This window comes from Salmo salar, chromosome 08 (genome assembly GCF_965601325.2).
Source record: "Salmo salar chromosome 08, fSalSal1, whole genome shotgun sequence".
NCBI classification, from domain to species: Eukaryota; Metazoa; Chordata; class Actinopteri; order Salmoniformes; family Salmonidae; genus Salmo; species Salmo salar.
In genome coordinates this window covers 17,152,368-17,170,599 of record NC_138298.1, presented here as the reverse complement: position 1 = coordinate 17,170,599, position 18,232 = coordinate 17,152,368, and the positions used below count along the sequence as shown (strand labels likewise).

General features: G+C 41.3%; 1 protein-coding gene across 1 annotated transcript in view; it reads right to left on the bottom strand.

Annotated features, from left to right (window-relative positions):
- Positions 1 to 407: 407 nt before the first annotated feature.
- Positions 408 to 18,232, bottom strand: part of LOC106610083 (uncharacterized) — a 45,040-nt gene continuing 27,215 nt past the window's right edge. Inside the window, exons 5-7 of the mRNA XM_014209238.3 lie at positions 11,434 to 11,545; positions 8,071 to 8,198; positions 408 to 1,758 (exon numbers count right to left, since the gene is read on the bottom strand). Coding sequence (XP_014064713.2) covers positions 811 to 1,758; positions 8,071 to 8,198; positions 11,434 to 11,545 — 1,188 coding nt within the window. The 3' untranslated portion in view covers positions 408 to 810. The remainder of the gene's footprint in view (positions 1,759 to 8,070; positions 8,199 to 11,433; positions 11,546 to 18,232) is intronic.

The window sequence follows — 18,232 nt, the reverse complement described above, 5'->3', positions numbered from 1 at the left end:
CCTCTCTGCGCGCTCCCGTGCCACCTTTAGTTTCCAGTAGCTGTAGTTTCCTTCACAATGCCCTGTTTTCTTTCTGGCTTTGAGTTATTTCCAAACGAAACACAGCATAGTCTACGAGTTTAAAGATGTCTGCCACTGCTGCATTCGCTAGCACCTCCATAATGGAGGCTATTTGAGTGTGAAAAACCATACAGCTAGCCACGTTAGCAGCTAGCTAGGGTTATCCAGATAACATCTATCAACCAAGTCCTGTCTCCAATGCAAATTAAAGACTACTGCAGTAAGTATGTGATGCCGTGCAGTTAAATGTGGCATATTTTGAGTTCCAGGACTTTAATGTCTAAATAACAACAATAAACACAAACGTGGAAATTGTTCTACAATAAAGAGAAATGATCTTATTGGTTGGCATCATAGCTGAAAGGGTGTGCTTCAATGAAAAAGGTATGCATGCTGCTCTTTGAATTATGGTACTGTTTATTACATTACACATCAAATCTCCCAATGTCAGTATCTTTCAAGCTGAGGGCAGACTTGTTTAGAAAGAACAGTGTGAATACAGCAAGAATACAGTAGAAAATATTAGAATGACTTTATTCCATCTATATCACCTCAGTAAGGTAAATATTTAACTGTCCTTGTTCTAGCCCAGGTTTACTGTCTCTCTAAAAACAGGTATTTACAAGCCTGTTTCAAATGACAAGTTAATGAAGGGTATGTGGTAAATTAGCCTCTTACCCAAAAACACAACTATATGTCAACTTAAGCATAGTTCACAGATATCCCCTGCGTACATCTCGAGCCACACTGCTACAATTTCTCCCGGTTGTGGACACTCCTATGTCTGATAAGGTTAGTCAGGAAGGAGAAGCTCTTGTAACATAGTTTGCACTTGAAGGGCTTGTCCTTGGTGTGAACGGCCTGGTGCTCCCTCAAATAGTCTGCCCTAGCAAAGCGCTTCCCACATGTGGGGCAGGCGTACGGCTTGTCGGCGTCCGTCCTAATACACGGCCTCCCACGTTGTGACCCAATGACACCAGACGAGGCAGAAGCAGGAGTCACCACCCTCAGGTGGTTAGTCTTTAAGCTCCCTCCTTGACCTCTAGCCATTGTTTGGGTGTTGTTAGGATTGTGTGCTGTGTTATAGGATAGGTACCTCTTGTGGTGAACGCCCATCCTGACCCTGTCTGTATTGGTGGGGTAACCATGAGGTAATTGAGGAAGGCTAGACCCAGGTCCAGGCCTTCTATGAACCCATTCACCAGGCATTAGACAAGATCCTGAAGGAGAAGACAGACTTCCTGTTAGACTCTCACCGGGGGTGTCTCCCACTACTCTCTGTGAAGGCTGAAGCCCAGGGTGACCTGCTCTGTTCATCATGGATACTGTGGTGTTTGTATCATAGGAACAGGAGGGCCTATCTCTATCAGCCTCAGGCCCTGCTTCATCCCTGCACTGAGACTGTGAAGAGAAGGGTCTGGGCTGCAGACTGGATCCCTGACTGGAGCCTCTGTCTATCTGATGACCAGTAGGACTGAGGTTGTTTAGTCCACCTGTCCACTGGTTGTGTTCTGTGTGGTGGTTGTGGTGGAGTCTCTGTCCCTCACGGTTCGGTTCTGTTTCTGACTCGGAAAGGAAAAGTGACGGCTCCTGATCCAGGGTCCTGATCCGGAGCCAAGGTTTGTGACCAGCCGCCTCAGAGGTCCAGTCTCGCCTGCCAGCAACACCGGATATCAGCAGGTCCTCATGGACTGCAGACTGTAAACACAAATTGTAACGGTTTATATAAGAAACTCTTTGCTGTACACACAAAACATTACATGATATTATAAATGTTAACCACAGTCAAGCCCATCTCTAACACTGTGATTCATGTACCTAACAATATGGAGCCATTGGCGTTTATTCTTTTTTTAAATCCAAATGTGTTGATTAAAAAATGAAGTATGTTTTGGTTCGACTGGGATAAGGGAAATTCAGCCCTTGCAATGATACAAAAAGTCAGCACAGAGTAAATGTTGTATTTTATTTCAACAAAATGGTCATACACTCACATAACGTGAAGAACAGTACTTTTATTGCACAAAATGATACGTGTCAAGCAGAATAACTTCCCACTATGGTAACACTATATTTTCTGTTAATCTGATACCCTCGCTTTGATAAAATGAATTTTAGAATACTTTGGAAAAGGTTCAACATTACATTACACGCAGCTTGACTACTTTGTCAGGTAAACATTAATTAACTTACTATCATTTCCTCATTATAAAACACCAGCATCAAAGGTTGTCACTTTTCATCAGTGAAGCAATTTTACAGACACCATCACACCACGTTTTCCTCAGTTCACCTCATCCAGTTCCCTACCACATACATAGATTTACATGTGTCGTGTCTTGGCTATCATTAATGTGATGACAATTGTTTTATCAAATCGATTAACTATGTTTAATTATTACGATGATCAAATTAATCCTGTAACAATTAACTCACAAGCAATCTTGGGGCACCACGGAAAAAGTTTATTTAACGAGTTACCGTTTTCCGAATGAACTATTAAAGATATACACTACCGTTCAAAAGTTTGGGGCCACTTAGAAAATTCCTTGTTTTTTAAAGAAAAGCACATTTTTTTATCCATTAAAATAAATCAAATTGATCAGAAATTACAGTGTAGACATTGTTAATGTTGTAAATGACTATTGTAGCTGGAAACGGCAGATTCTTTATGGAATATCTACATAGGCCCATTATCAGCAACCATCACGCCTGTGTTCCAATGGCCCATTGTGTTTGCTAATCCAAGTTTAGAATTTTAAAAGGCTAATTGATCATTAGAAAACACTTTTGCAATTATGTTAGCACAGCTGAAAACTGTTGTCCTGATTAAAGAAGCAACAAAACTGGCCTTCTTTATGCTAGTTGAGTACCTGGAGCATCAGCATTTGTGGGTTCGATTACAGGCTCAAAATGGCCAGAAACAAAGAACTTTCTTCTGAAACTCGTCAGTCTATTCATGTTCTGAGAAATGACGGCTATTCCATGCGAGAAATTGCCAAGAAACTGAAGATCTCGTACAACGCTGTGTACTAGTCCCTTCACAGAACAGCACAAACTGTCTCTAACCAGAATAGAAAGAGTGGGAGGCCCCGGTGCACAACTGAACAAGAGGACAAGTACATTAGTGAAAAGGGAGGGGCATGTAAGAAAGAGCGGGAGAAAAGACAAAGGACTTCACTATCGTATGTACAGCTGATAACTATGCTCATGGAAATGCTAATACTTTGCACATGAAAGGCCGCTGACTCTATTCCAACTAAACTACTGAAAGAGCTGCTTTCTGTGCCTGGCCCTCCTATGTTGAACATAATAAACACCTCCCTATCCACCGGATGTGTACCAAACTCACTAAAAGTGGCAGTAATAAAGCCTCTCTTCAAAAAGCCAAACCTTGACCGAGAAAATATTAAAAAACTATCGGCCATATCGAATCTTCCATATCTCTCTAAAAAAAAAAAAAAGCTGTTGCGCAGAAAATCACTGCCTTCCTGAAGACAAACAATGTATACGAAATGTCTGGTTTTAGACCCCATCATAGCACTGAGACTGCACTCGTGACGGTGGTAAATGACCTTTTAATGGCGTCAGACCAAGGCTCTGCATCTGTCCTCGTTCTCCTAGACCTTAGTGCTGCTTTTGATACCATCGATCACCACATTCTTTTGGAGAGATTGGAAACCCAAATTGGTCTACACGGACAAGCTCTGGCCTGGTTTAGAGCTTATCTGTCGGAAAGATATCAGTTTGTCTCTGTGGGTGGTTTGTCCTCTGACAAATCAACTGTAAATTTCGGTGTTCTTCAAGGTTACGTATTAGGACCACTATTGTTTTCACTATATATTTTACCTCTTGTTGATGTCATTCGGAAACATAATGTTAACTTTCACTGCTATGCGGACGATACACAGCTGTACATTTCGATGAAACATGGTGAAGGCCCAAAATTGTCCTCCCTGGAAGCCTGTGTTTCAGACATAAGGAAGTGGATGGGGGCAAATGTTTTACTTTTAAACTCGGACAAAACAGAGATGCTAGTTCTAGGTCCCAAGAAACAAAGAGATCTTCTGTTAGATCTGACAATTAATCTTGATGGTTGTACAGTTGTCTCAAATAAAACTGAAGGACCTCGGCGTTACCCTGGACCCTGATCTCTCTTTTGACGAACATATCAAGACTGTTTCAAGGACATCTTTTTTCCATCTACATAACATTGCAAAAATCTGAAACTTTCTGTCCAAAAATGATGCAGAAAAATGTATCCATGCTTTTGTCACTTCTAGATTAGAATACTGCAATGCTCTACTTTCTGGCTACCCGGAAGAAGCACTGAATAAACTTCAGTTAGTGCTAAACACAGCTGCTAGAATCTTGACTAGAATCAAAAAATGTGATCATATTACTCCAGTGCAAGCCTCTCTACACTGGCTTCCTGTTAAGGCTAGGGCTGATTTCAAGGTTTTACTGCTAACCTACAAAGCATTACATGGGCTTGCTCCAACCCATCTTTCCGATTTGGTCCTGCCGTACATACCTACACGTACACTACGGTCTCAAGATGCAGGCCTCCTTATTGTCCCTAGAATTTCTAAGCAAACAGCCGGAGGCAGGGCTTTCTCCTCTAGAGCTCAGGCTCGACCTTTAAGTTTTTATTGAATACTCATCTTTTCAGTAGGTCCTATGATTGAGTGTAATCTGGCCCAGGGGTGTGAAGGTGAACGGAAAGGCACTGGAGTGACGAACCGCCCTTGCTGTCTCTGCCTGGCCGGTTCCCCTCTCTCCACTGGGATTTTCTGCCTCTAACCCTATTACGGGGGCTGAGTCACTGGCTTACTGGTGCTCTTCCATGCTGTCCCTCGGAGGGGTGCGTCACTTCAGTGGGTTGAGTCACTGACGTGATCTTCCTGTCCGGGTTGGCACCCCCCTCGGGTTTGTGCCGTGGGAGAGATCTTTGTGGGTTATACTCGGCCTTGTCTCAGGGTAGTAAGTTGGTGGTTTGAAGATATCCCTCTAATGGTGTGGGGGCTGTGCTTTGGCAAAGTGGGTGGGGTTATATCCTGCCTGGTTGGCCCTGTCCGGGGGTATCATTGGACGGGGCCACAGTGTGTCCCGACCCCTCCTGTCTCAGCCTCCAGTATTTATGCTGCAATAGTTTATGCGTCGGGGGGCTAGGATCAGTCTGTTATATCTAGAGTATTTCTCCTGTCTTATCCGGTGTCCTGTGTGAATTTAAGTATGCCCCCTCTAACCCTCTCTCTCTTTCTCTCTTTTCTCTCTCTCTCTGAGGACCTAAGCCCTAGAACCATGCTTCAGGACTACCTGGCCTGATGACTCCTTGCTGTCCCCAGTCCACCTGCTGCTGCTCCAGTTTCAACTGTTCTGCTTGCGGCTATGGAACCCTGACCTGTTCACCGGACGTGCTACCTTGTCCCGGAACTGCTGTTTTCAACTCTCTCTCTCTCTACCGCACCTGCTGTCTCTAACTCTGGCTATGAAAAACCAACTGACATTTACTCTTGAGGTGCTGACCTGTTGCACCCTCTACAACCACTGTGATTATTATTATTTGACCCTGCTGGTCACCTATGAACGTTTGAACATCTTGGCCATGTACTGTTATAATCTCCACCCGGCACAGCCAGAAGAGGACTGGCCACCCCTCAGAGCCTGGTTCCTCTCTAGGTTTCTTCCTAGGTTCCTGCCTTTCTAGGGAGTTTTTCCTAGCCAGCATGCTTCTACAACTGCATTGCTTGCTGTTTGGGGTTTTAGGCTGAGTTTCTATATAGCACTTTGTGACATTGGCTGATGTAAAAAGGGCTTTATAAATACATTTGATTGATTGATTGATTGATTCGAAAAGAATTGCAATGTACATATTTACGATTGTATGCCTTTGTTGTCTCCCTTTTGAAATTGCTGGCCCATTTTCTGGAGAGTCAGTCGAAAAAGTCTCTGGTTGTGTAAGTCTCTGGTTGTCCACCAGAGGTCACCATGTCCTCTGTAGTCGTAGCTTGTTCCCTTTGTTCTTGAAGTGTCTGTTATAATAGATACGTCAGACGTTCCAATGGTCGTTCGATAGGGAAATGTTCTCCTCTCATTTTCGGTCGAGTTTCTTAGACTATTTCACATATACAGCTGCAGACTGTGAATGTGTAGTCTTTAGTTTTGTAAGGTGAATGCACCAATTTGTAAGTCGCTCTGGATAAGAGCGTCTGCTAAATGACATAAATGTAAATGTAATGTTGTAGATTTCTTAACCATTTGTAATGTATTAGGCTGGAACTGCGCGTAACTGGTCTATAGAGTGGTAGCCATTTCAACGTGGGGACTCCCGTCCTTATGTTTTCTTGACTAATGTACATTTTGTCACGAGTCCTATTTAAGCACTCAGGGAAAAAGGGGCATTCCCTCCTTTTGTCGTAATGTCTGTGCTCACGTGGGCGTGACCACTGACTTGGTTAAGACTTCATATGAAAAACAATTCTCTCATTTAGAAGGTGAACATCACATTACATCTTCTCACAAATAGTTTCATATTTAATCATATCAGTTCCCCAACATTTGGATATGAATATGATCACTGGGAAATATACACATTCCGAGATACAGTTATGCTGTTCTACTGTCCTTAGTTACATCACCAATGAGTAATGAATTCGACAAGATTGTTCTTTAAGTAGCCACGGACCATTCCAACAGTTTTGGATTACAGAAATATTGTTTCATTATTCAACCTTTTGATGTCACCGTTTTGGCGGGATGAATCCCCTTGTAACAAAGAGGTTTCTTTCCCCTTAATCCTGCCAAACCCAACTGCAGAGTTTCTACACTGTATTTACGACGGGTCATAAAACTGTTGGGGGAGAGGGGGGGTCTGGCCCTATGATCCTCACCCAACAGGGCAAGTCATGACACATGGTTATCAAAATGTCACACCTGAGTAAGCCTACACGAAGCACAGACCTTATCTTAAGTGTTTTTAAAATCCCCTATGGGAAAAATGAATGGTGGAAAAAAGATTGTAACCATTTTCCTGTTTGACCACAAGGTTCTATGGGTATTATGACAACTCCACTGTGGGGCTCTATATATCCAAAACCAACAGAATGAACTACAAACTAGCTAGTACAACATTACATTACATACAACATTCTCTCTAGTCACATACAGACAAATCCCCGTCCCCTCAGACCAAATCTACGCCTCGCCCAGGTCTCAGCCAGTCTGTTGTCACGAAGACTAATATTAGGGATGGGCACGTTATTAGAATATTTGAATATCAACAGACATTAATATTCGATTACATGGGAAAGTATTCATTTCTGAGAGAAAAAAAATCAACGTCTATTTTAACAATGAAAAGGCTTTGTCTAAAAATAAATACAATTATCTATGTGACGTTGCTACATAGCCTATAAGGATAGACCATTATATATTTAAAAAAAAATAATAATGTAATGAGTGCGCCCCATAAAAAGACCCACCGGTAGCCTACACACGTTACACAGGTGTAGCTTGTTGTTATTGTAATCAATCAAAGCGGCTCTACATTGAGAGGGAGATTTCTAATCGATGCAAAATGGAAAAAAAATTACAGAATGAAGTTGGCTAAATGAGGAGTAGGCTTCACTGATCATCCAACAGGTAGGCTGTTTCATATGAATAGAGTTGTAGACATGTACAGGGAGCATAGCAAAATAGCTTCAATTGGCCTTGCTACTTAGCTAACTTAGCTGACTGCTGTAGTTAGCTAGCTTTTTTTACAAACAATTTGATGGAGTCAAGATAGGCACTACCAGATGGTATGATAGATAACCTATGGCAGCAACAAGTTTGTCTAACCAGCCTTAGTCAGGTTTGGCTACTTTCTCTCTCTCTCCCTCCGTGCCAGACAAATGCCCATCCCTAACTAAGATCAGATGTTGTTTTGTGTTTGACTGTCTGTTTCTGGTTGTGGTTAACAGTTTTGTTCCCCAGCCCAGAGTTGAGGATGCTGTCCCATCCACTGACCTCCACTATGTTGCCTCTGGTCCTGGCCTGCTCTGTGATGTTGTCCCCCGGGTCCCTGGCTGCGCTGGCCTGGTTCTGGGAATCTAAGATGGCTGCCCAGTCTTCTCTGTTAGCCTCCAGCCAACCACCTGCAGGAAGAGGTTACAAAATAGACTTTACAAACATGGCAGAGAACTCTATTCATACATTATAATGTGTGTTTTTGTATGTAAAGATAAGTTGTATTGATTTCATTTTATAAATGAAGAAAAAATAAAAGCCAGGTGCATCACTATTCCCACTGAAGATCTATTACTGTATGTAGGCTATATGTACGGTGCATTTGGAAAGTATTCAGACCCCTTCACTTTTTCCACATTGTTACGTTACAGCCTTATTCTAAAATGTATTAAATAAATGTTTTCCCTCATTAATCTACACACAATACCCCATAATGACAAAGCAAAAACAGTTTTTTATAAATTCTTGAAAATGTATTAAAAATAAAAAAGAGAAATACCTTATTTACATAAGTATTCAGACCCTTGGCTATGAGACTCGAAATTGAGCTCAGGTGCATCCTGTTCCCATTGATCATCCTGAGATGTTTCTACAACTTGATTGGAGTCCACCTGTAGTAAATTCAGTTGATTGGACATGATTTGGAAAGGCACACACCTGTCTATATAAGGTCCCACAGTTGACAGTGCATGTCAGAGCAAAAATCAATCACTCCTGTTCTGAACATTTGAGATTTACTATGCAATCTGATACACGTCAAATCAGTTTTCTTGATCTTCTGATCTTGTGTGAAGATAATGTTTTATACACTGATCTTTACAGGAAACCTACTGATCGTAACAGTTTGTTGAGGGCTGATAGTTGTCACCCACTTCCCTTGAAAAATAGTTTGCCCTACAGCCAATTCTGTCGAATCAAAAGAATTTGTATTAAACAATCAGATTTCGACAGAAATATGGCTGAGACTCAGGATAAGTTCAAGGAGAGGGGGTACAACAATGATCAGATTAATATTGCCATTGAGAAAATTCAAAACAAAACGAGACATGACCTTTTTCAAGGTCAGTCTCGCAAAAAGACGCATTCTTGCGTTCTCACTACCCGCTATTCAAAGTGCTCTGAACAAATTAAAGGAATCGTTCACAAACATTGGCACATTCTGAAATATGATGATAGTCTCGTTAATGTGTTTTCTGATGTGTTTTCTGATCTTCCCCTGGTCGTATTCTCGCGGGGAAGAAATCTCAGAGACCAATTGGTACACTCTGATTTACCACCCCAAGATATTCCTGAACAACGTCTATTTGCGCCCATACTGGATGGAAATTACAAGTGTAATGGCTGTGCTCAATGCAATGGCACTTATAAATGTAGATCCTTCAAACACCCCCAAACAGGGAAATCTATCCCAATTAAAGGTGTTATTACGTGTTCCACTAAGGCAGTTATTTATCTTATAACTTGTCCTTGTGGTAAAAATTATGTGGGTAAAACAAAGCGTGAATTAAAAGTACGTATCTCAGAGCATCGTAGCACCATTAGGTGCAAAAACTTAACCTACCCAGTTGCGGCCCACTTTTTGGAAGCAAACCATCCGATTTCGTCTCTGCGTTATATTGGTATCGAACATGTCACCCTCCCGAGGAGAGGGGGTGACCTTGATAATTTATTGTTAAAACGAGAGGCTGCCTGGATCTTTAATTTAAAGACCCTTGCTCCCTTCGGTCTCAACATAGACTTTGATCTGAAGCCATTCTTGTGATAATTGTGATTTTGCCATTGTAATTGTTTGTTAGATACATTTTAGACTACAAATGCTATGATCGTATGCTATCCATTTGTTTGTCTTTTTGTATGTTCTTTGTATGCCATTTTTTTTAAATATTTGAGTTAACCAATGATATTAGGCCATACTTGGCCATGATTACAAACACCTGTGTGTCTCTTGACACTATATAAATGACTCATCTCGCAGTGTTTGATGATACCCTGATGAAGACAGCTTCGCTGTCGAAACGTTGGTTATTAAATTTTTGCATCTGAGCTCTAAGAGTGTGCGGCTTTCCTTTATTTTCTAGTGTTCTACTGCGCTAGCCAGCACCTCGCCTTTAAAGGTGTGCGTTTCTTTTTTCTAGAGCAAAAATCAAGCCATGAGGTCGAAGGAATTGTCCGTAGAGCTCCGAGACAGGATTGTGTCGAGGCACAGATCTGGGGAAGGGTACCAAAAAATGTATGCAGAATTGAAGGTCTCCAAGGACACAGTGGCCTTCATCATTCTTAAATGGAAGAAGTTTGGAACCACCAAGACTCTTCCTAGAGCTGGCTGCCCAGCCAAACTGAGCAATCAGGGAAGAAGGACCTTGGTCAGGGAGGTAACAAAGAACCCGATGGTCACTCTGACAGAGCTCTAGAGTTTTCAGTAGAGATGGGAGAACCTTCCAGAAGGACAACCATCTCTGCAGCACTCCTCCAAATCAGGCCTTTATGGTAGAGTGGCCAGACGGAAGCCACTCCTCAGTAAAAGGCACATGACAGCCCATTTGGAGTTTGACAAAATGCACCTAAAGGACTCTGACCATGAGAAACAAGATTGAACTATTTGGCCTGAATGCCAAGTGTCACGTCTGGAGGAAACTAGGCACCGCTCATTACCTGGCCAATACCATCCCTATGGTGAAGCATGGTGGTGGCAGCGTCATGCTGTGGGGATGTTTTTCAGTGGCATGGACTGGGAGACTAGTCAGGATCGAGGGAAAGATTAACGGAGAAAAGTACAGAGAGATCCTTGATGAAAACCTGCTCCAGAGCGCGCAGGACCTCAGACTGGGGCGAAGGTTCACCTTCAAACAGGACAACGACCCTAAGCACACAGTCAAGACAAAGCAAGAGTGGCTTCAGGAAAAGTCTCTCAATGTCCTTGAATGGCCCAGCCAGAGCCAGGACTTGAACCCAATCTAACATCTCTAGAGAGACCTGAAAATAGCTGTGCAGTGAGGCTCCCCATCCAACCTGACAGAGCTTGAGAGGATCTGCAGAGAATAATGGAAGAAACTACCCAAATACAGGTGTGCCAAGCTTTTAGTGTCATACCCAAGAAGACTGTAATCGCTGCCAAAGGTGCTTCAACAAAGTACAGAGTAAAGGTTCTGAATACTTACGTAAATGTGAGATATCATTTTTTCTTTTTTTTAAACATTTGCAAAAATGTCTAAACGTGTTTTGCTTTGTCATTATTGGGTATTGAGTATGGATTGATGAGGGAAAAAAATGTAATCAATTTTAATCTAAGGCTGTAACATAACAAAATGTGGAAAACGTGAAGGGGTCTGAGTACTTTCTGAATGCACTGTATGTCAACCTTACCTTGCTCCCCCATCTTTAGTCCACTCAGCAGATCAATGCTCTCTGGTTCATCTTCTATTGTCTCCTCTTTGACCAGCAGCAGATCAGGCTTCCCATCCTCCATGTCTACTGACTGTAAGAGATACAGAGTGAGAGGATGTTGGATCAAGAAATCTGATATGAACACCCTGCTATGGAGCATCTTCTAATTGGGCAATGGGGGATTTCTATGAGTACTACACAAAAATATTAATTGATTTGATAATATGCAAACGTGTTAGTTGATTTGATTATTTGACACTCTTTAATGGTTTGATAATTTAAAGGCATGGTCCCACACTTGAAGGTCAACCCCTTAGCTTAGAACCAACTTCTCTGTTTTTAAACGGCCTATGTGGCATCGATATGACAGTCATTCTAGTGTCAAAATTGCCTACAAAGGATAATTTTGGTCATAAAGTCAGTCTCGTCCAACACTGAGTTTTGTTAGTGAGTCACGACTTACTGGAGGGTTGGTTTGGATTTACTTGCCCACTTTTGCCAATGATGCCCAATTGCCCAGAGACAACACACCCCCCAGCTGTGGTCCAGCTGCCATGTGGATATTTGTTGTCAAGTCTGCATATGGGTCCAAAGCACAGCAAATAGGGGTGAAAATGGCCTTACATAGAGATGATGCAAACTTCCAATGCATTTCAACAATATGGCCAGGAATGGATTACAACCGACACGGTCAAATCTGCTGCATGTCAACGTCAAACCACTGGTGTTGGTGAGTAATTAGCTAAGTAGATAACTGGTACTAGGTAGTAGCTACTTTTGGTTATACAACATTATTTGATAATGCAAGCGAGCCAGGTTAGCTATGATACCACAGATAAAAGTGGAATGATACCGTAGCTAGCTAAAATCTACTAGGGACATCAAACGTTCAGACTGCTGCACAGACATTTTGGAGGCTCTAGTCTTGAGCAGCAAGTTAAATTGTATTTAGGAGCATTTTCAAAATTAAATACAATTTTATTTGCCACATGCACCGAATACAACAGGTGTAGATCATACCTTGAAATGCTTACATACAAGCCCTTAACCAACAATGCAGTTAAGAAAAATAACAGTTCATTAAATAACAATAACGAGGCTATATACAGGGGGTACCAAACTCTCTAAATGGTTAAATGAGTGAAAAATAGATGTCATTGTTACAATAGTTTCTGAGTGGGCAACATATACCATCATTTTAAATTGACATCTTTAATTATTTCTTTGCAATATTAAATTACTGTATATTGCGCTAATTTCCCTAATGTGGACAGTTTGTGTTACTACCTTACACAAGCTTGCATTTTCACCCCATATAATGTGGAATTACACGTCCTTTTTTACCTCAGATTGGTTATGTTAGTATAAAGGTTTAGTCATCAAGATGACATAAGATTGATTGCTCAAAACAGATCAATATGTTTGGTTTTGTACAATTGATTTTGTCACACGCACTGGGATGCACAGGACTTAGAATGCAGAGTTAATTAAATGACCGGGAAATGGCAGGAAAAATTCAGAGCGGTCTCTCTATAAAAGTCGCCAGTACATGGATTAGACAGTCAAACTATCACTTAACTAGCAGCCAACCTAGCTATGTTTCCATTAACTTATCCTGTGATATTTTGTCGACATTTACAAAGTTTACATAGAAAATAGATGCGACAATTGCCTGCGAGGGTGCGTTTACATGTAACTATCTTGTGTCAATTAAAATGGCTGGACGTAATGACGTCATCCTATAAAATAAAAAAAGTTTTGAATTCAAATGTAGTGGGTGAAGTGTTTCCATTACCCATTTAGGCAAATTGCGCATTAATAAATTGGCCAAAGCCTGTATGCCCTCCCACCTATCTCTTTCATGTCTCAGGTAGCCCACGAAAGCCAGCATGGATAGAATGCTAGAATTTACTAATATTTGCCATATTCTAATAATTATCATGTGCCAAAGTATCGCTGCGGTAAGTGCCATGGTGAAACTTGCATTGCAAATAATTGGACGGTTAAACTTGCATTCAGCAAACCAGAAAAGCAATTCGAAGCAATTCAGCAATTCTTGAAAGTCAGGACAAAGATCCTGCAAAGAAACATTATTTTTATAGTTGAAAATAGATTTAGCCGGCAGTAGGCATTTAGAATTAAATGTGGAGTGGCGCTTCATAGTAAGTCCTACATTTTGACATCACGTGCCCCCGCGTACCTTAAATTATTCGGCAATAATTTATTTTTTAAAAAACACAGTTTTCATTATCATTTGTCACAATAACGAAAAATCCACCCGTTGAACGGATAAAACGGTTGTCGATCTTTAGAAAATGTCTCCTATATCTGCCGTTTCCATTACGCATGTCGCAGTACATGCATCCTCATCTCCCCACTCTCCTGCAATTGATTTCAACATGATATCGACAGTGTTGCGTTTCTCTTTCCATTTTGGCGACATCCAAATCAAAATGCATCACTCAAAAATGTAGTTGACTGTCTTGTGCAGGTTGTTCTGTAACCAGTGGCAATTTTAGCATGTAAATCTTGGTGGGGCATAGCTGATTTGCTTAAACAAATGTGGTTTCTACTGACTATTGAGTTGTACAAACTATGGCATAAGGGGACGACGAGCAGAAAAAAGGCAATCCGTAATTTCGATTAAGACATTAATGAGCGAGCTAGGACGGACGTAGTCAATATAACAATATAACTATTTGTTCAGCACCTTTGAAATGTACAGCGACAGAATTCAGAAAATGGCCCTTTCTTACAGTATTCTCCATGTACACCAAGTCATAATTGTAGGATAAATAAATGGGGCATATAAGCAGACAATGAAAGCTCTTACAATATTCAATGATTACATTTCTCTAAAACAGGTTATAGGCTACATGTGCACCACCAAGTCAGAACAGTAGGTGAAATTAAGAGGGGAAAATAGACCAAATTATTTGCTAAAAATGTGTGGCTCAAAACAGAGCCCCACCTGCCCTGAATGATGGGTCGCCACTGGATGTAACAAATATCTCCAGTGTTTGTTGTTAGTTTCAACAGTGTGTACAACCTTATTTCCCCCCTAATCGATATCAGTGATTTATTGCCACTTGTCAAAACAACAGGGTTTTTGGTGTGTGCAGTTCATAAGATACTCGTTTAAAAAAAATGGTAGTTGGGGGTAACTGCCCACCCCCCTGTAATTCACATAAAGACCGCAAGATGTCACCAAACATTTTCCCTGGCTGTCACTGTTCTTACTGAGCAACTCCCGTACGAACTCAGGAGAGGCGAAGGTCAAGAGCCGTGCATCCTCCTAAACAAAACCCAATCAAGCCGCACTGCTTCTTGACACAATGCCCACTTAACCCGGAAGACAGCCATACCAATGTGTCGGAGGAAACACCGTACACCTGGCGACCATGTCAGCGTGCACTGCACCCGGCCCGCCACAGGAGTCGCTAGTGTGCGGTGGGACAAGGACATCCCTGCCCGCCAAAAACCTCCCCTAACCCAGACAACGCTGGGCCAATTGTGCACCGTCCCATGGGTCTCCCGATAGAGCCTAGACTTGAAATAACAGCCTTAAAATAAATAACCCACTTAATTTTTGAGTAAAGTAGTAATATGTTGGATGAGTGTTTTGGGGGCAACTCGCCCCTCCCCCCACCCTAGGGTCTAGTTACCCCTTTATGGTTATGGATTTGTTTCTACCTGTCATTTAGACAATGACTAGCCCAGTTAGCACTAGTTTATGCTAACCTGATAGCTTGCAACTTCACCAGCAGTAAATGCTAGCCAGTTAGCATAAGCTGCTAGGAGTACAAGCTAGTAACCTTACTACCAAATCGTCTGAGGTAAAATACATAAAAAAGATAACATAACTTAATTTTAGTTGTAAATGTTTCCACTAGTGACTGATATAGCTTTACAGTTAATGCAACATTATAGCCTTTTATGTCATAAGGCTAAGTTAGATAGCTATCTATATTTTTAAGAGAGAGCTTTTCAATTGGCATCTCTCCCCCTGTTTTCAGTCACAGGTGGGGACTGGATTAGGTGTGAGCAGTGCAGGAGGTGGGCTCATGAGTTGTGCTCTAATTTACTGGGGATACCTTTATTTGTGACCTACAGGTACAAATTAGAATCGTGCAATAGCAAAGCATAAGTTGCCACATCAATGTTACACTGAGTTAATTAGTTGTTATTAAATGTTATATTCCAATGTTATTTAATGTTATTATTTATATTCCATTCCAATATTATATCCCAATGATTTTGTTTTATGAATTAAAAACAACTATTGAAAACCTTTTGCTCCTGAATGTAATTTTAACATCTTGTATTATTCAAATCATATTTAGTGCAATTTGTACATAATGGATTGTATGGAAAAGGAACAACAAAGAAAGAATAAAGGAAATGTATATGTGCAGGTGAGTTAAAAAGAGGGACTTTACATCAAATCTTCTCATTGTGCGGATATTGGGGGGGGGGGGGGGGCAGTTACCCCGGTACTTTAAAAAAATGCCCCTTTTCTAAAAACAACATTTCATGAAACAAGTGTAAACTGTAGCCATGTATTTTCCTTTATAGTTTATTCACCTAAGCATGACTTTCATTGATTTATTTTGATATAAAAAAATATATTTTGATGATATGCCAGAAATCACCAAAACGGGTTTGCTCTGCCTAATCAATTTAACATGAAATGTGATGTAATGTAGCATGTCTGAGGAAGATGTGCATACATGTAGCTCACGTTAGCTGCCTTGCTAACAACAGATAACTGTAGCCCATTGGCATTTAGGGTCAATACAGGGAAGGCACTTGGATACTAGCTTGCTAGCTAATCATAGGATGTAGCCAGCTTGCTTTCAATAATGTTTAACTCAAACTGGCTAGCTAACGTTAGATAACTAGCCAACTCATTTCAACTCGGACAAAGATATGATAACTAACCCTGATTTGCAAGTTAGGTAGCTAGCTATCTAGCATTCAGGGGCTTCGTCTGCTAACCCAAAACAACATGCCTCTTATCATAAAAGTTTGTGTATTTTCTAGGGCAATAATACATGAAAGATGGTACTTGTCTACTATGGCTCTGGCAGCAAATAGCAAAATGTATAATCAAGCATAAAGCAACGTCCACAGCTGGTTGCATAATAACGATGTCAGCGTCACCGGTCTGAATCTATTCTGTAGTTACAGTCCCTCTATTAGCATTTAAATTACTTCCAAACTAGAGAAAGTCATTTTTCTCAGAACATCATTTTTCGTTTTGTATGGTGTATATGTTTATTGAGTGATATTTAATTTAATTCATAGGCTACATACAACACCTGTTCATCAGCATTGTGAGAACCCCCCCCAATAGGAGCTGTTACAGAAGGCTGAGGCAGTGGCCAGACACCAGTCCCGCTTCAGAGTAATGGAGGACACTTGAATCAGGTTGGTCACATTGGATCTGGTCCATGGTCAAAATACTATCTGTCCTGGAATTCACCCAACTACCACTGATAATGTAATCAGTGCCGTATGTCTATGTGTGTCTTGCATGGACAACTCCTGGGCCCGAGTGAGTAATGCCAACCAGTCTGTGCCATGCTGGCACTCTGATTGGCTATGTTCAACCGTGTATTTACTGTTGGCTTCCATGACTGTATGGTGACAGTCTTTCTTTCTCTCCCTCCCTCGGTGATATAGGAGCTGGATCGGATATAGGAGCCGAAGTCAGGCTCCTTCATGACCAGAATGTGTGAAGAGAGGGGCCTGGAGCTGATCATGCCCATCAGGCTTTGTCACTCATCAACTCTTCCTCGTTTTTCTATAGATGGGCAGAAGAGATGCTTTTGAAATGGAATCTGACTGAAAGACAGGTTGATACTGATGTCTGAATTGGGAGAGACCTTGCACTAAGCAATACAATTGGGGGGGGCTGTTTATTCTTCAAACATGTCATAGAACTCCTGTCTTATATGGGACACCATACAGGAAGGTGAAATATTTGCACGTTGTTATATTAGCAGAACACTGCTTCTAAAGTATTATGCGAAGTATCGATTATTCTACATGGAATTGTTAAACTTGAAAGATATCAAAACACTTTGTTTAGAATGTCTACACAAGTTCAGTAAATGCACCCTTCATATTACTCTGCAGGCTACTGACCGATGCAAAACTTCCTGGAGGGAGCTTGGAATTGGTCTTTAGCCTACAGAGTGGTATGAGAAGAGTGCCATCCTCCTGCATCTCACACCTGCCAGTAGTTATTGAACTCTGTCTGTTGGACCCATGGGTTGAGGCAAACTCTGTCATATCCAAGATGGAATGTCATGCACTCCACCCCTCCTGCCACCTGACTACACTTGTCCATAACCTGTAATACATTACATAGATGGAAGGGACTTCATCACCCATTGGAGACTTGAAGACAGAACCTCACCCAGAGAGCTGGGCATGTAAGCGTGTGGTTAGACAGCCACATCCTTAGATTTGGCCAGATAGACAAATAGAATGACATTCTAGTAATGGTTAGATAGCTGAAGTTGCACTCTACACACAACTTAGTTAGTTAGTTAGTTAGTTATTCTGCAATTACTGCATCCAAAATACCAGAAGGTTTTCAGTGTAAATGCATTTACAGTCCAAAATACCACAGTCGACTGCAGTTACTGCACTTTTACTGCAGTTTCAAAACTGCAATCTTTATTTGTAAGGGATTTGCTAGGTAAGTGTAGGCATATTGTCTTTATAAGTACACCAATATGATATTTACAGCATACAATGTTTTATCTTT